The sequence below is a fragment of the Xiphias gladius genome, chromosome 15 (genome assembly GCF_016859285.1).
Source record: "Xiphias gladius isolate SHS-SW01 ecotype Sanya breed wild chromosome 15, ASM1685928v1, whole genome shotgun sequence".
NCBI classification, from domain to species: Eukaryota; Metazoa; Chordata; class Actinopteri; order Istiophoriformes; family Xiphiidae; genus Xiphias; species Xiphias gladius.
In genome coordinates, this window is record NC_053414.1 from 17359786 (window position 1) to 17378516 (window position 18731).

Here is an 18731-nt window from a genome sequence, read left to right on the forward strand (position 1 = left end):
TAACAGTTCATAAACGGTATTATATTTTACTGTGGATCACTCATAAGCTCTATTAACAATACATTTTACCAAAGACAATTCATAAACTCTTTTATCCATACTGTTGACAGCTCAAAACCCATATTTATCCATCGATTTTACTATGGACAGTTTATAAAGTGTAACCTATTTATACATACGTTTTGTGAATGTCAGTTTCTTGAATTTTATCGAGCCTAATAGCACGTTTTCTGAGAGAATTTATAAAATCATTATTCATCCAATTATTCGACGATGTTTATTGTATTTCACCATAAACACTTAATCAGAGAACATTCTGTTCATACAAACATTTAATCGAACGGCAGTCTATCTAGTACTATTATAAGTATTATTAATATAAGAATTACTATAAGCAGCAGAAGCAGAGGCAGAAGCAGAAGAAGAAGAAGAAGAAGAAGAAGAAGAAGAAGAAGACTAGGACTAGGACTAGGACTAGGGCTATGGCTACGGCTACTAGTACAAGTACTAGAGCTAGAGCTAGAGCTAGAGCTACTCGTGCCTGGGAACTTTCGTATTCGAGCATTTGTTCCGTCGAACTGTTTTTGTGAAACACCGTGGCGGTACTCGGGCGGACTTTTTGATTTCAGGTTTATTTAGTGCTGCTCAACAAAAACCAAATGTTTACATACTTAGCAACCTAAAAAGAAAATCCTACTTATAATTCGACGCTTGTTTTCGTCTAACCGCTCACATTTGATACACGTTGTTAAATATAGTTTAAAAACTCGTGTCAAGAGTAAAAACAAATGTCATGTTAATTAATATCCACCTACTCACACGTTTGTTGAAAAAAGCGCAACTTCTTCAGAATGAGCACAAAGGTAACTCCTCTGAAAAAGAAAAGCTACATGGGGCAGCACCAGATCAAGAAGCCAAAAAGGTAAGTTTAAGCCACAGTTTGACTTATGACCAGATTCCTCCTGTTCTCTAAGAGACCTCTTAGAATCTTTTTAACATTTCTATTTATGAACATCAGTCTTACCTGTGATGAACCTTCAATTTTTTTCTGAGCACAGCTTCCAAGCTCCTGGTGAGCCACCAGACGGAGACAGACTGCTGCAGAAAACCCGTTATCTGTCAGACAAAACAAACAGATCAGAAAACAGTAGCAGAGATTGCCTCATGGTGAGTGTGACAGCATGAGAGAAAGTTTTTGTCTTCTCTTTTTTTCTCTTTTACACATAAGACAGATCACAAACGACGTCTACTATTCTCTGTCTTAGGGTGGAGGAGCAGTGTTCCCGCTGGGAGAATCCACATTAGCTCTCGATGAAGAGATGCTGCAGGTGCTGGATGCCTTTGACCCCGTAAAGCCTGCAGCTAACAATGCTTGTCCAACAACATTAAACAGAGATGCACAGGAAGAGCCAGCATCATCAACTGCACCTGCCCCTTCACGGTCTCTTGCACCAGTTGCGCACAATAAGAAGGAGAGTGACAGAGCTCCTCCTCAACCCACAGGCCAAGGACCCCATAAACCCCCCAGCGCCCAGGAGAAAGTCTGTTGGCGTAGCGGTGGTTGTAAGAAACCAGGGCGGACAGGTGACTGCAAAGACCTTGCTCAGAAGCTTCTCTTCAGTGAGGATTTGGAGGAAGCAGAGCGTGCTCAGAGGGGTCCAGAAAGCGGCCAGTCGGTCCTTGTTTCTGCCCGCATTAATGGGCTACCATATCAAGAAATAAACAGTCAGCAAGAAGGCAGCTCCAACAAGTGAGTCTGACCTTACACATGTTTGAGTTATCCTTTGTACTTTTTCTGTTAACAAATATTTCTCTCTGTGCTTCAGCAGGCAGAAGCTTACGTCCAGAAGAAAAGGCTCTCCTCTTAGCAAAGAGGAAAGTGGATTAAGTGAGAATGCTGATCCACCCCTTGATGTATCCAGAGACTACATCTTGTTCAGCCCCACACGCCTCGCAGCTGCCATGAAGAGAGCCAAACTCCAGCGTTCATTGCAGAATCAGTCCGCCTCTCTGCTCACAGTCCCCACTGGGTTAGAGCTCAGTACTCTCAATGACACTTTACCTCAGCCAGGTGAAGTATTTCAAGCACAGTCATTGAACTCTCTTCTAGGCCGACATTTTTTTCCTCTTTTCTTATTTCTGTATGCGTTATTGACCCACAGATGTTCACACCGTGTATGAACTTTTGTCTCATGTCCAGGTGTGGCCCGTTTGTCTGGTTTTAACTGAAATACATTTATATCTTAAATTAAATTGTGTCCCCAGTATAGACCCTGATATCAATGCTCGAACTGTCTCCAGTTTGGTTTATTGCCATGTGTATGGTATGTGTGCCCTTCTGTAGGCATTGCCTTGTGTGCTCCCTTGGAGAAAACTGAAAAGCTGCTGTTATCCAGTTGGGGTTTGCCAAAACCTGTCCTGGAGCGCTACCAGAAACACGGAGTGACTCGCATGTTTGAGTGGCAGGCTCAGTGCCTCACTGTTGGACAGGTGCTGCAGGGAGGTAACCTGGTATACTCTGGTGAGAAAATGAATGTTACAAGAGTGTGATTCAAGGAGTCAGTCACAGTCATTTTTACAGTTTTATTCCTCTGTTGTGGCTCCTTTTGAACTTTATATCCACTCTGGTTCAGCCCCCACTAGTGCTGGAAAAACTCTGGTGTCAGAGCTGCTGATGTTGAAGCGTGTGTTGGAGACCAGAAGAAAAGCTCTCTTCATTTTGCCTTTTGTCTCTGTGGCCAAAGAGAAGATGCACTATCTTAAGGTGAGGGAGAAGTGGACACAAGGATACCTTCATGTTGTTATGGACAAAGTGTTGTCTGTCTGTCTGTCTGTCTGTCTGTCTGTCTGTCTGTCTGTCTGTCTGTCTGTGTGTGTGTGTGTGTGTGTGTGTGTGTGTGTGTGTGTGTGTGTGTGTGTGTGTGTGTGTGTGTGTGTGTGTGTGTGTGTGTGTGTGTGTGTGTGTGTGTGTGTGTGTGTGTGTGTGTGTGTGTGTGTGTGTGTGTGTGTGTGTGTGTGTGTGTTTATTTCCATCTAAAAGACCTGTGTCTCTGTTCCTGTAGAGTGTATTTGAAGAGGCAGGAGTTCATGTGGAGGGATATATGGGCAGCACTTCAGCTGCTGGAGGGTTCACGGCACTGGATGTGGCTGTTTGCACCATAGAAAAAGCCAACTCTCTGATTAACAGACTCATAGAAGAAGACAGCATGGGTCTACTAGGTAATATATCCATGGTAATTGTGTGTAAAGCTGAAACAAGTAGTTAATTTATCATTTAGTTGATTGACAGAAATTAATCCTCAATGCGGTTTGGAAATTAATTAATCATTCTAATCATTTAAACTTCAGGGTTTCTGAAGTGTGAGAATTTTCTCTTTTTCTCAGAGTAGTATCACTGTATCTGTGGATGTAGGACTGTTGGTTGGACCAAACAAGTAATTTGAAGACTTCACCTTGGGCTCTTGGAAACTGTGATTTGTGTTTTTCACTATTCTGACGTTGTATAGACTAAAGGAGTAATTGACAAAAGAAACAAGAGATCTAATGAAAATAATTAGCAACCCTAATTGTGTGTGTTCATTAATATAGAACATAAAGTGTGAGTTTTTAAAGTGTGTGTTATTTTTTTGCTACTAGGTATGGTGGTGGTTGATGAGTTGCATATGGTTGGGGATTCTGGAAGAGGATACCTGCTAGAACTGCTGTTAACCAAAATCCGCTACATAGCACAGAAGCAGAACACCACAGGGTCTGTTTGTCTGTCTACCTTTGTCTTGATGTACAGTGTTTAAAAATCCTGTTAATAAGTTAGTAAGTCTGTCTTTACGTTTCTTTCTACAGGTCTCTGTCTGAGGGTGTACAGATAATAGGTATGAGCGCCACCTTGCCTAACCTCTCCTTCCTGGCTAGCTGGTTAGGGGCAGAGCTTTACCAGACAGACTACAGACCTGTACCCCTGCAGGAGCATCTCAAAGTGGGCTGCGACATCTACGACAAAAACCTCTCTTTGGTCCGTCAGTTCACTCCTGCACTCCACATCAAGGTAATTCAGATGGAGAGATCTCCGGATATCTGTGTTATCATGGCTGATGCATACTTTCTCATGACCAGTGATATAATCATGTGCTATAATCTTTTCTGCTTAAAGGGTGATGACAACCACATAGTGAGCCTGTGCTATGAGACAGTGAGAGAGGGCCACTCTGTGCTGCTGTTCTGCCCCTCAAAGAACTGGTGTGAGAAACTGGCAGACAGTATCGCCAGAGAATTCTACACCCTCAGGCATACTGGTATGTGAAATTTTAAAAATGTATTCAAGTAAAATGATTCAACATCAGCACAAATTGTATTTCAGAGTGAGGTGAAGTAAAACTGTTTCTCGATTTAAAAATATTTTGTGTTGTAATGTGTGATTGTACCCACACGGTCATGTAGAAGTAAAATTCATATGCATTATTTGGGTGATATGCAAAAAGAATTATCTCCAAAGTGTCAACGGTAGTGTCTTTGTCTCAGATCGTCAGGGCGACACGGACCCGCAACCAGTGTGTCTAGATCAGGAGGGACTAGTGGATGTTATAGCCCAGTTGAGACGAACTCCCGCTGGACTAGACCCCATCCTCCAGCGAACTGTGCCATGGGGGGTGGCCTTCCACCACGCAGGTGAACACGCTCACGCAACCCCTTAACCACAACAACAAGCTGCGGGCTGAATGTAGGGGGTCATTGCTGTCGGCGGTGAAAACAAGATAAAGGCTGTTTATGTTTCTTGATTCCTCTGTAGGTCTGACATTTGATGAACGCGATGTTTTAGAGGGAGCTTTTCGTCAGGGCATGGTCAGAGTCCTGGCTGCCACCTCTACCCTCTCCTCAGGAGTTAATCTCCCAGCCCGCAGGGTCATCATTCGAACCCCTACCTTCAATGGACACTTGTTGGACCCGCTTACATACAAACAGATGGCTGGAAGAGCAGGGAGGAAAGGAGTAGACACTACAGGTATGGAGTGAAGACGGGGGCAAAAAAAAAAAGGAAGGAAAATGGTAAAGAGAGAAGTGGATTATCCCTTGTTAATTGTTATTCTGGTTGTTGGTAGAAGAACAAAATGCGATCATCAGTCTTTTATGAATAATTGTGCCTGTATCACCTGAGAAGTTCATTAAAAGCAATTCTCTTCTTTGATGTCATTTCATGTTGTTGCTCCTCTTTCAGGGGAAAGTGTGTTGGTTTGTAAGGAGGCAGAGCGTCAGAAAGGTATTAGTCTCCTTAAGGGTGCTCTTCAGCCAATCAGCAGCTGCCTGGTAAGAGGGGAAGGGGAAGGTGTCACCACTAGCATGCTGCGAGCCATCCTGGAGGTATGGTTGATTTTTTTTATTTTTTAAATTAACACACAGAAATGACTTACAGGCTGTATGTAAGTCATCTCCTGTTTAGAGAATAGGTGTTGGGTGTTGTGTTAGTTTACCTCATAGTGACAAAATATCTCTTTCTGTCTTTTTTGTCCCGAATTCATATTATCTCAAATCACAGATCATTGTCGGAGGTGTAGCCAGCACTCCACAGGATGTGAGGTTGTATGCTTCGTGCTCTCTACTGGCTGCCAGCATGAAATGTGACGACAAAAAGAAATCAAATGCAGAGACCAACAAAGGGGCTATTGAGGCCTGTGTTGAATGGCTGATGGAGAACGAATTTATTAGCATCAAGAAGGACGGACAAGGTACTGCCACAGTGCTGTCTTATTATGTGCCATGCCATGATGAAAATAGATCTCCAGAAATGAGATTTAAACCTCTGGCAGCAACCAATACCTCACAACGAATATAAAAAGTAACAAAACTAATTAAGGCAACAAGACCTTGTGTAAACATCATACTTGCTTTATTAAAAGTATGAAATATCAGCTTTTCTCACCTTTGCCATTACAATAATGACTTTATATCCTGTGATGTCTCTGTATATCAAGAGGAGCGGTACTGTCCCACTCAGCTTGGTGCAGCCACCCTGTCCTCCTCCCTCTCCCCTCCTGAGGCTCTAGGAATATTTGCAGATCTCCAGCGAGCCACGAAGGGTTTTGTACTAGAAAATGATCTGCACATTCTCTATCTGGTAAACATGTACATATCTTGCATTATACCATCAACAATAACCTCCTGTCAACTTTATTCCCCCCCTGCCATATTATCCCTGAACCTTGACCAATACATTCCTAATAGTTGCTAAATCTTAATCCTAGCTTTTGACCACAAGCATCCCCTCCTCAAACACATGAAACCCACCCCAGTCCTCGCAAGCATAGTAATACAAAATTCTATTTCCACACTTTCCTCAGATCACCCCGTTGTACGCAGAGTGGACTACCATAGATTGGTATCAGTTCTTCTGTCTTTGGGAACAGCTCTCGTCATCGATGAAGAGAGTAGCAGAGCTGGTGGGTGTCCAGGAAGGTTTTCTCGCACGGTCTGTCAGTGGCAAACTTGTCGCCAAGACAGAAAAGCAGCGTAGACAGATGGCAATTCATAAACGGTAAAGCACATATCTACGTTAATTACACCTGCTATATGTACTGTATATCACAGTATTGGTTAATAGTCCTTCTCATGTAGTTTTCTGTTATTGAACTTTAATTTATCAAAATGTCCCGGACAGCTCATGAAGGAATCCAGAATTCCTTGCTTTATGATAGTAAACATGTGACATGTGGCTTGGAAACCAATAGCCAAATTTAATACTAAATTCTAGACACGGTTACACACTTCTGTATGCTATTCACTGACAGTATACAAGGTGGCGCAAGATGATAACAAACACCTTAACAATATAATTCGGTGCAATATAATAGCTCTTCAATCAAGCTACCTTTGTAAAGCATACACTTTTGGATGAATGTAAAAATCAAATACTGAACATTATATTTCATATATATAGTTCTTGTTTAAAGATAGTTATTTATATTTATTACATTATTTTACTGAGAAGTTTGTGCTATTGTATCTTCTTCCTGAATGCACATTAATTCCCAACATTGTGGCCCTTGGATAAAAAAGTGATTTAGAAGAGAGACTCTGAAACAAACCACTCAAGGATCTATCCCCAGAAAGTCAAACAAGAAGTAAAGTTTTAGAAATGTTTTGATCACATGAGGCTTTTATCCTTTAAATTCTTTCTTTGTTATCACTTTACAGGTTTTTCACCACCCTTGTACTACAGGATCTGGTGAATGAGGTGCCTTTGGGAACAGTGGCATCTAAATACAACTGCAGCCGTGGGCAGTTACAGTCTCTCCAACAGTCTGCTTCTACATATGCAGGTACATGTTTAAATGTGTTGCTGAGTGCATTTGGGAGCACAGTGTACAGCATACACTGGGTGTGAGTATATATCATCATAAATGATGGTGCTTATTATCAATGATTGATCCAGACACGGCAGCAAACTGTAAAAAAAAAAAAAACTGAGCCAAAACACAGGACATTAGTTATTATTTATTTCTGCTATCTTGCAGGTATGGTAACAGTGTTCTGCAAACGTCTTGGCTGGCACAACATAGAGCTGCTGTTGTCCCAGTTCCAGACCAGGCTGAGCTTTGGAGTCCAGAGGGAACTAGTCGACCTGGTCAGGGTTTCCCTCTTGAATGCAACACGAGCCAGAGCACTCTACGCACAAGGGCTCTGTACTGTTGCTGAACTAGCCAGGGCTACTGTGGCTGATGTGGAAAAAGCCTTAAGGAATGCAGTCCCATTCAAGAGGTAGGAGTGTGTATGTTTGTCTGTATGTTCCATTCAGATATAAATGCATATTAGGTAAAAAAGTATATTAGTCCCTTGAAAACACACAGGCATAAAAAGGGCCATCAGCTCAGGGGAGATATAGGATAGCACAACATCAGCTCACACCAGTTAACTTTGATGAAGTTGTGACTAAAAACTAGGCACTTTAAATATGTCTATCAAAAGGATTTGTACAGATGCTGTCGTTCATTTCGAACTTTTCAGACAGCTTACCTGATAAATGTCCTTGTCTAATACGCCCAATATCCCATAAACAAGTCACTGAACAAAACATGGATTCTGTTTAGATTACTCCCTCATTGTGTTCACAATTCAGTTAGATTTGATTAACTTCAGTGCTTCAAAAAAAAGTAACAGCTCTATTTATAAAGTTAATTTGTAAAAAATAACCATCTTTTTGAAAGATTTCCCTCAAACTGACAAAAAAGTAGAAGAGGCTTTTCAGATGCAAAATGAATCCGTTTATTCCAAAATGTGACCAAAAATAAAAGTGTTTAGGTCACAGGACCATCGCCCGCTCCACTTGCAGACAGTGTAATTTTAAAGACATAAATAGGTTTCGTAAAAAGTAACAAAACTAAATAAGGCAACAATAACTAACAGTAAAGTATTGTTTAAACAATGACATTCAAGGCAAAACTTAAGGCAAAACTTAAACAAAACTTAAACCTTAAATATTAATAGTAGTAATATTAGAAATATTAATGATAATAATAATCATCATCATCTATCCCAAAATGTGGGACTACGGAGACACTGTTATGTAAAATATATCAAGTATATTAAAAAAATCTCAAATATATACTCGTAAATAGATTACACTACTATAAACATGAACCAACTTCCTTTGCTTTGAAAAAGTCAAGGAGATAAAAGCAGGTACAGTCCTCTAAACCCGACTTAAAACCTATGCAACTGTAGCATGAGCACACCAACTTTAAATCTCCCTGAAATATGAGCCCAAATGTAGAGTCAATGGTGCACTGTTTGTTTTCTTCAGCTCTAAACGTGCAGTGGATGAGAGTGAGATGGAGGCAGCTGAGAGACGGAGCCTTCGCTGTGTCTGGGTGACCGGGGGGCGGGCCCTGACAGAACAGGAAGCAGCCACTGAGATAGTTTCTGAGGCAAGGCTCCTCCTTCAGGAAGACCTGGCCCAGCTAGGAGTTCAGTGGGACCCAATGACACTTCCTCCTGGGGCTCCTGCTGTCAAGAGCCCTGATGACCATCACAGCAGCGACACAGAAACCTCATCTGGTTCATATCTCAGTTCACAAAAAGCACAGACAGACAACACTAAAGACCACCAAGAGGGAGACAGGCTGATGAAAAGTAAGGGCAGAGACTCTGACAGACACAGAGAGGAGGGTGAGGAGGAATATAAAAGTGAGAAAGGAGTGGCTGAAACAAAAATGGAGAAATCAGAGGGCGAAGCCAGGAAAGAGCAAGGGAAGTCCAAACCTGTTGAGAAGGAAGTAAACAGAAAATTGGAGGTGCACATAGAGGGAGGCAGGACAGACCCAGAAAAACAAGAAAGAAAAAAGCACAGAAGGTCAGAGAAAGAATCCCCTTCAGAGAAAGGAGTCAAGAAAAGTGAAGGTACAATCTCAGCCAGACCAGGGGGTCAACAAGTGAAACAGCCGATTCCTGAAAGGAGTCTGACACAGGAATTGGCAGAGATTGTATCCAGCCCTTTGCCTCAGTCACTGCCACATCCTCGGCCTTCACCTCCTCCAATGCCACCTCCCCGCTTCAGAGCCCCAATATCCTGGGCAGAAGAACAACAAAGTGTTTCCACAACGACATTAAAAGGAGATGGTACCACAGGGCTTGCTCCCTCACCCGTACAGTCAGGAAGACTGAGGCACTCGAGAGCCCTAAGCAAGGTCCTTCACTCCATACAAAATGAGAAATGTCTACAAGATAATGGAGAGACAGCATGGGCATCCTACCGGGCATCAATTCACAACTCAGCACCTACAGCCCAGGTGCCAACCACTGCTCAAGCTACTGGCCCCATGCAACAAACTCCTCCAACAGTTTCTGCTCCTAGAAATGCTGACCCATTTGATCCTCCTACATCTGTTTCTCCTGGCTCAGTTCCCTTATTCTCTCCTGATGCCAAGCGAAGAAGGATAGAGGATGGAGAGGTAGATAAGTTCTCATCTCCTGAGCTGTATGCAGGAGATGAGAGAGATGAAGTTGATGGAGATGTTAAAAAGGGAGAAGAGAGCTTTGGTGTCAGCTTTGAATTGGACACTCAGACAGAAAGAATCATCGTTCAACATACATACCAACACAGAGATGGGAATGACAGAAGAATGAATCAGCTGATAGAAACAGAAAAGGTAAAAGAGGAAGAATTGGTAGGAACAGCTGTAGAGCTGGAGGGCGACACAGATGAGGGAAAAAAAAGACTTTTCCCTCCGAACACATGCCATAGATTCAATATCTCTCTCACCGATAGTCATATGGAGCTCATCAGCCACCAGGTAACTGACCCGAATCTTCAATTATGCATTGGTTGCAAATAAGAAATACTTAAAATCAAATGTTTTGGCTCTTTAATAAGGATACGCTGTTGTTTTCACAGATTTCCTGTGGACCTGGTGGTGGTGATATCGTGGATGAAGATAAAAATGAAGGTGATGGTAATGATAATGAAGCTCTCGAAGCCAGTCAGGTTGCTTATGAGAGTCTTAACAGAAGTAGTAGCTTCCTATTCGACAGCCTGTACGACAGCTCTCTGCTGGCTGGTCTGAGCCCACAACAGATCCTTGACCAATCTGATGAAGAGGAATCTGTTGGCCAGGAGGTCAAATACAATTGCCCTCTTCCATCAACCCAGGAGCGACGACGCAGCGAGATTCTCGCCAACCAGGAGGCAGAAAAGCAGGAGGCAATCCAATGGGGCGAGTCCTCCTTCAACCTTTCAGAGTGGGGCGACTCACTGTTTGTGGGCGAACATTTTCTGGAGAGGAAAAGCTTGCTCAGACATACAGAGAGAATGCAAAGAGAGCAAGAAGCCCGCCATCCTCGAGCACAGCAACCCAGTGCAGACCATGGTCTGCCTGAGGAACAGCTGTCAAATTCACCATCTGAACCCAGTCACATGCAGCCACAACCTGACAGCATTGTTACTCAAAATGAGGTTGACAAGGACACAGCTAAACAGTTTACTAATGGTAATAATGACAATAAACCAGGTGGGACACTGGGAGAGATAAACAAGGAAGGTGAAAATGGAAAGCAGGTAGAAAAGGATAAGGAAGCGAAAATGAAAGTTTTATTGTCAGATAATGTGCCTGAAAGTACTCTTCATTGCAGCCCTGGTTTACAAGAGATCTTTGACCGTTGGCCTAGCATGTCTGACCAGTCCTGGCAAAACATTACAACAGGCCACACAGCCACTCAAACATACGCTGCTGCTGCAAACACAGTGGAGGCTGCAGATCTACCTCAGCCCTCAATACAAGTGGGTAGAAAAAGGGAGAAGCTAAATGTGCAATCTGCTGCTGAGAGTGATTCTCAAGTGGCACAACCCCCCAGATATGACACTGAGAATGCAATAGAGAGACCAGGATCAGCTGGTGATCTTATTCCGCCCACCCAAGAAACACCACCTGTCACACCCAGAGTAAAACTGACCACCACCTCGGTCCAGTCGCCTCTCACCACCAAGCCATTTAACCAGTCGACTCCCTCAACCCTTCCTCAACAGAAATCAACAGCCCCAAAATGTGGTAAATCTCACCCAGGACACAGTACACATCGTCTATCGGAAGCAGCTGACACTACACAGCCTAACTCTACGTTTGATTGCAGCCACAAACACAAGCTAGGGCAACCAAGGTCTCTACCTGAATCCGATCTGAAGTCGGTTGCACACTCAAGTTCAAAAACCAAACCCCTACTACATATCGACCAGAACCTCAGCCCTCCTCGACACTCCGCTCCTCTATCCTCCCCCTGGCCGAAGCTTCCCTCTGATACAGAATCGCCCGTGACGGATGAAGGCTTCACTCTTAAGCTGTCCCAGGATGCATCACTCTGTTCCAGCAACTCTGGGACCTTCTCCATCATAGACGTGGCAAGTGACAGGCGCCTCTTCGACACTTTCATTAAAGAGTGGAAAGTGAAGGAGCGGTACTCTCTGGCTTTGGCCTGTGAAAAGAGGGAGAACAGACAGCAGCCTGAGGGGGAAATAGGAGGGAAACACAGGAGAGGTAACCACAAAAGTGACTTTAACCTACAGGAAAATGTGATTAATTGTTGCCAAGCAGTAGCCCCAAAATGGACTTCATCTGACAAGTATTTGTGGAGAGAAGTCAGTTTTTTGTATCTGTGTTTTGCCTCGTCACCTACAACACAAACAACCGTTCTACCCCAAATAGGCTGTGTTGAATTCAGTCTCTTCATCCATGCATGTGTTATCTGTGCAGCGTCAGCATCTCATCAGAAGCTCAACAGGACTGATGGTTTTCCAGTAAGAGACAGTGATGGACTGGTGTTGATTGGACTGTCTGTCTGCTGGGGAGCAAGAGATGCATACTACGTATCTCTGCAGCAAGAGCAGAGCAAAGGTATCCACACACACACACACACACACACACACACACACACACACACACACACACGGATGTACAAGCACACAATCAAAAAATTTTCCCTTAATTCAGCTTGTCTGTTAAACCGTCAGGTTTGAGCTCCAGTCTGGCCCCTCCTCCACTGGATGATGATTTGCCAATAAGTGAGAGGCTGGGGCAGGTGAAGGCCTGTCTGAGCAGGCCATTGGCTGGTCTTAGAGGGGGTGTAGTTGTCACGTATGACATTATCCAGGTGTACAAGACGCTAGTCCTGAGCTGTGGTATCAGCTTGGAGGGCCTCTGTGAAGACCCCAAGGTGAGAAAACAGACAGAGAAATCATAAGTGCACAATGTCCAATCGCACTCAGATTTTTGTACTTACCTCTGAGATGTTGGGATTTCATTTAAAATAAAACCACGCGATTGAAAAGGCAAGGCAAGGAAGTGTTATTTATTTTTATATATATATATATATATATATATATATAGCACGCCTCACAACTGGTGAACTCAGTATGCTCTACATTAAAGTTCATACAGCAGCAAATGACATGAGATTGTAATGAATAAAAGAAAAGAACATACAACACAGACAAACATCCAACCTCCAAAAGACTGACAAACCACACACACGCACAAATAATTGGTAAAATTCTTCCCATGAACGTTTATATTGATAAACTATCAGAAACAAACTTGAATTTCTGGCAAAATGACTCTTTGTTAAATGTTTATCGTAGGTGGCGTGTTGGCTGTTGGACCCTGGCAGTGAGGAGAGGACTCTGCCAAACATGGTGACTGTCTTCTGTCCTGAAGAATTACCTCTGCTGGACGGACTTGGGAATGCGCATGCACACTGTCCTCGTGTTAGGGCAGCGACCAAGAGCGTGATGGTACATGCTGTCATGAACCATCTCACCGGCCTGCTGGAGAAAGACGGCATGCTTGGTATAAAGAGTGCACAGTCAGTCATACAGTGTTGTAGCAGCATGGAGAACTGTGGTAAACATTAGTGGCTTATGTTTTGTACATGTGTCAGATTTATTCAGGCGCATTGAGATGCCTTCCCAGGTATGTTTGGCTCTGTTGGAATTGAATGGAATGGGCTTCAGTGTTGCAGAGTGCGAGAGACAAAAACACGTAATGCAGGCCAAACTCTCAGCGCTGGAATCTCAGGCATACAGCCTGGCTGGACACAGCTTCTCCCTCACCAGTATCGACGACATAGCACAGGTTCAACAACTCTTCTTCTCTATTGGAGCCATGTTTTTGAACCAGATTCCAAATCTAGTAGTAGTTACACTTCTCTAAACTCGTATATGCTAGGTGTTGTTCTTGGAGCTCCACCTGCCTCCAAATGGTGATGTAGGTGGATCGAAAAGTAAGAAGACTCTGGGCTACACCAGGAGAGGCGGTGGCAGAGTACGGGTTGGAAAGCAGTTCAGCACAACCAAGGTGAATCTACTTTGCATTACACAACATTATTGCTGTTGCCGTCAAGTAATAGCACTGTTTTTATACTGTTGGGGAGCTATAACATAATATTTGGTAGATTAAATATTCACTATATTTAAACTGAATTGAAATGATGTTGGCAGGATGTTCTGGAGAAACTTTGCCCCCTGCACCCATTGCCGGGTGTGATTCTGGAGTGGAGGCGGATCACTAACGCCTTGACTAAAGTGGTGTTCCCCCTGCAGAGGGAGAAGCAATACCACCCTAAATTGGCCATGGACAGAATATACCCCATCACCCAGACACACACAGCCACAGGTAAAACACACACATACATAGATACACGAAGACGTCACGTGCACCTGTCTTTCGATATGTGACGTGTTTCATGTAGACACACCTTGATGTTATTGGTTAATTCATATTGTGCAATGCCATCTTATTTGAAGTAAATATATGCAATGCAGTGACCAAGCTCATTTTGTTGTTAGGTAGAGTGAGCTTCACTGAGCCCAACATACAGAACGTCCCCAAAGACTTTGAGATTTACATGCCCACGGTGGTGGGTGAGAGCCCTCCTTCACAAAACGGTTGCCAAATGACCACCAAACAGGGGTAGGTATGATCTATGAGCCAGTGGTTCTCAAAGTGGGGTTTTGGGACACTCATGGGGCACTCCAGTAGTGTTCTCAGTAAAATGAAAAATGGTTTCATGTCATTAAAGAATGTAAAGGAACTGTTGTTCTAATCATAAGTTCCTCACTCACACTTTTCACTCTAGCGGATAGACCTATCTTCTTGAGAAAGAAACTAAATAAATTGAGTTGAATTGGTTTTTTGCACATTAAAACACACCAGCTCTTGCTGCATTGATAACTGCAGATTTTTAATCCATTTTACATTACACCTAACTGCTCCAGAATCTGAATCTATATAACTACTCCCATATTGTTAATATTGTACTCCATATACTCCAATGTTGTTGTTATTGTGAAATATTCTGCTTTTGAGCTTGTGCATGTAAGAACTACATCCAGGTGGCTACAATATGGATAAGATACTATTTCCATTCTGAAAAAAGGTGAATATGTCAATATAAAAGTTAATCGTAATACCATATCTTATCATGGACAGGAACATACAGTGGTATTAAATTAGCTAAATGTTTTAAAAAACAAAACAAAAAAACCAACCCACATAAGTGTCAATTTATAAAACCAGAAACTGAGTCAATAGGTGTGTAAAGTGAAAAATGTGCTCATAATGGATAATGGTACATGCTAGACGTGGCTGTGAATGCACTTAATTTCATGGGTTTTCTCCAAAAGCCATGTTCAAATTTAAACTAACAGTCAGTAGGATTGATAGAATTAGATGGTTTTTCCCATAATGAAGCTTTTACTCTTCCATTTCAGAAAGAAGAGATGTTCTGTGGTGCCTTCAGTTACAGCCGGAGCTGCAGAGCAAGGCCCGGCCTTCTCTGTCAGCATGAGACATGCCTTTGTACCTTTTTCAGGTTACTATGATGATACAGTTGTTTTTGTCTGTCTATACTTGTCTCAGACTGTTGTATCAGCCTTGTCTTTTTGCACTGTACTGCAGGTGGGATGATACTAGCAGCTGATTATTCCCAGCTGGAATTGAGAGTATTGGCTCACCTGTCCAAGGATCAACGACTTCTACAGGTCAGTGGCTTATTGATAGGAGCGAACAGCAAGGAAACATTGAATATCAAACATCAATAAACAAGTAAAAAAAATGATGAAACCTCTGTGTTCACCAGGTGCTGAATGGAGGAGCAGACGTGTTTCGCTGCATTGCTGCCGAGTGGAAAAGTGTCGACCCAGAGAATGTGAACGACAACCTCAGACAACAGGCAAAGCAGGTACAACTAGGCAGGAAAGAGACGATAACAAGGATGTGTGCATTTTCAGTGGGACGCTCACCAGTGTGTACATGTATGTATGTCTCTGAAGATTTGCTATGGTATTATCTATGGGATGGGAGCCAAGTCCTTGGGGGAACAAATGGGAGTGGAGGAGAATGATGCGGCCTGCTACATAGAAAGTTTCAAGGCCAGATACAAAGGTATACACATTTCCATTTCTGCTAGAATTATACATATACAACTAACTGTTCATAATGTGTTCGATACATATCCTGTGATTTTTTTTATTTTTATTTTGTTGGCATTTAGTTTTTCTTTATAAGATATCAATGTAAAGTCTAAAAAAAAAAACATATAGGGGAAAAACCAGTTGGATTAGTGCCTGGATAATTACAGTCTAGGTAAATTTCCACTCGAGACATAAAACTTCTGTGGTGTGCTCTTGCTTTTCAGGGATCAATGCTTTTCTTAAACAAACAGTGAAGAACTGTATAAAGAGCGGCTATGTTCAGACTCTGATGGGCCGTAGGAGATACCTACCTGGAATCACTAACACCAATACGCACATCAAAGCACATGTAAGTGTGCTTGTCCACCACAACTTGCCAGAATTTATCTGTAAGCTGTGAAATGTAAAATTCATGTGGGTTTTTTTTTCCCATGTATTCCATTTTTCATAACGTGTTCCTCTCTCCTTCCCTCGCTCAGGCAGAGCGTCAGGCAGTGAACACGACTGTACAGGGTTCAGCAGCAGACATTGTTAAACTTGCCACTGTGAAAATCCAGAAGCGACTGCGAAAAACATATCCTGCTGCTCCCCTGTCTCACCAGCACACACATTCAGGTGACACACAGTTAACTCTCATTCACCAGTCAAACACCAGACTGTTACCCACTGTAGCATTTCAAAGCCTGTAAAAAAATCATGTCTGATAATGATGCCGCTGTCCATTATACAGCCAGCAACCAGCGCAGGGCTGGGACATCTCATCTGAGAGGAGCCTACTTTGTCCTGCAGCTACATGATGAACTCATCTATGAAACCACAGAGGAAGACCTCATACAGGTATGGGCATTATTTCCTGGATTTTCAATTCCTCCATAGTTGTACTTTTCTGCTGAAACGTTCCAGTATGGAAGATATACTATATGTTTTTCCTGGGCTGATAAAGCAGGTTAGTCATGGTTGAAATAGTTGTATTAATAAGTCTCCCCTAAAACTAAAAAGAAACAGACAGCTATGAAATGGCTTCAGTATTTGTTAATATGTTCAATTAACAATGAACTTGACACCAAAAAACAAAAATTATTTCTGGTTGTTTTTTTTTTCCTTTAATGCAGTTGATTTCTTGCACTTTTTTTCCCCAAGTGCAGAAACAGGACAACAGTCTGGAAAAGTCCACATGTATACGAATTCTTTGTCTCTCTCCCAAACCCCTTTCTGTCAGGTTGCTCAGCTTGTCAAGAGGGAGATGGAGTCAGCAGTAAAACTGTATGTAAAGCTTAAGGCCAAAGTCAAGGTGGGACCAAGCTGGGGGAACCTGCAAGACTTAGATCTATAATGTGAATGTTTTAATGCTTGATACTTAAATCAAATACCATGTAGATACAACTTTAAATTAGGTGAGATATGTAAATATTACAGTTTGTACTAAAATTAATATTTATTTAATCGATACATTGACAATAATGTAATGTAATATAAAACCACAGTCCATGCTTGCTCTATGAACTCTAAATGAACTATTGAATGTATTTAAAATTTTACTTTCTGGTGTACAGTGTCACATACATTTGTGGGGGGGAGAAAAAAAAATGTATTTACTGATCTCTCACTATTTGACATGAGATTTTATGATATGTAATAAACAAATCTATTTTGAAAGCCTGTGGCTGCAACTAACAACAATTTTAACCATCTATTAATGTGCCCATAACTTTCTCACATTTTAATTGTTTAGTCTATGAAATGTCAAAAACAGTGAAAAAATGGCCATCATGACTTCCACGAGCCCAAGGTGACGTGGTAAAATGTCTTGTTTCAGTCAACAAATAGTCCAAAATCCAAACACATTCAGCTTACTGTGATATGTGAGAGAGAAAAGCAGAAAATCCTCTCATGTGAGAAGCTGGAACCGGAGAATGTTTGGGAGTTTTTTTTTTTTTTAAAGCAAAAATTGTGAAAGACTAACAATTATAAGGATAGATTCTGATCATTTTTCTGTCGATCGAATAATCATTTCAGCTCTACTGTGATGCATTTAACACAGAGACTCGGAGCAGCTTTAGTCTTGAGGACATCCTGAAATCTCACATTTTATTGGACCATTGGTTGAGTCGTCTGTCACAGGAACACACATCATTATCATTATTATTGTCACTCATTAACACTGTTTTGTTTTATACTTATGACATTCACTGCACAAGAAGTTTAGTCAGTATGGTAGACATTTTCTGTGCTAAGAGAAATTCCACACCTCTGGAAATTAATGTGGTCATGGAATCAGTTTGTGTGACTTCAGTCTTAATCGTTTTGAAGACGCAGATGATAACCAGGTTAGTGGACTGTGTCTTCAGGTTGATCTCAATAACCTCAATACAAAAAGTTGGATTGTCAAATGATTCCATTCAAAACTACACTGACATTATTGCCAATATATGCCAGTGCAAACTATTTCAAAGACCCTACTCGCAGCCTTCAACTGGAATTAAATAGACGGGCGATTTACAGCCCGGGATAAAAACTTTTAGGATGACTTTTGTTCAGTGTCGATTAACAATTACCCAGTGCACTGTGGTTCAACAGATCTCAACACAGGCTCAGTTTGACACAAAAAAAGTGACAAAAATGAGTAACAAGTAAATAAATACACGTCATGGACACACATCCATAAACAAATGCAAGAAAATAAATCATGAACAGCACTGATTTTTTCTTAAAAAAAAAAAAAAATTGTTTTAAAAGAAGGAGTGTAATCCCAAATGTTGGTACAGTTGTTCCATGTCTGTGTGAGAAA

At 42.0% G+C, this 18731-nt stretch overlaps 1 protein-coding gene across 3 annotated transcripts; it reads left to right on the plus strand.

Annotated features, from left to right (window-relative positions):
• Positions 1 to 545: 545 nt before the first annotated feature.
• On the plus strand, positions 546 to 17612 carry polq (polymerase (DNA directed), theta). 3 transcript variants are annotated; one of them, XM_040145278.1, is made up of 35 exons: positions 546 to 922; positions 1059 to 1167; positions 1266 to 1750; positions 1827 to 2071; positions 2345 to 2521; positions 2634 to 2764; positions 3063 to 3219; positions 3637 to 3748; positions 3841 to 4042; positions 4148 to 4289; positions 4516 to 4662; positions 4784 to 4996; positions 5210 to 5352; positions 5528 to 5717; positions 5964 to 6106; positions 6330 to 6523; positions 7183 to 7307; positions 7503 to 7746; positions 8789 to 10277; positions 10379 to 12011; positions 12228 to 12368; positions 12485 to 12687; positions 13112 to 13319; positions 13411 to 13604; positions 13698 to 13826; positions 13970 to 14144; positions 14318 to 14441; positions 15242 to 15342; positions 15429 to 15511; positions 15610 to 15711; positions 15803 to 15914; positions 16168 to 16292; positions 16423 to 16558; positions 16674 to 16780; positions 17163 to 17612. In XM_040145278.1, the coding sequence occupies exons 1-35, from the start codon at positions 852 to 854 to the stop codon at positions 17274 to 17276; spliced, it is 8406 nt and encodes a 2801-aa protein (XP_040001212.1). In that variant the 5' UTR covers positions 546 to 851; the 3' UTR covers positions 17277 to 17612. The 3 variants fall into 3 exon arrangements, with proteins under 3 accessions (XP_040001212.1, XP_040001214.1, XP_040001213.1); XM_040145280.1 differs by having other exon boundaries at positions 6036 to 6106; XM_040145279.1 differs by having other exon boundaries at positions 1830 to 2071.
• Positions 17613 to 18731: the final 1119 nt, after the last annotated feature.

Coding starts and splice junctions, on each gene's coding strand:
- polq (XM_040145278.1), top strand. CDS start 852: ATGAGCACAAAGGTAACTCCTCTGAAAAAGAAAAGCTACATGGGGCAG. Junction 2,522..2,633: donor AGGTAACCTGGTATACTCTG/GTGAGAAAATGA, acceptor ACTCTGGTTCAG/CCCCCACTAGTGCTGGAAAA. Junction 3,220..3,636: donor AGACAGCATGGGTCTACTAG/GTAATATATCCA, acceptor TTTTGCTACTAG/GTATGGTGGTGGTTGATGAG.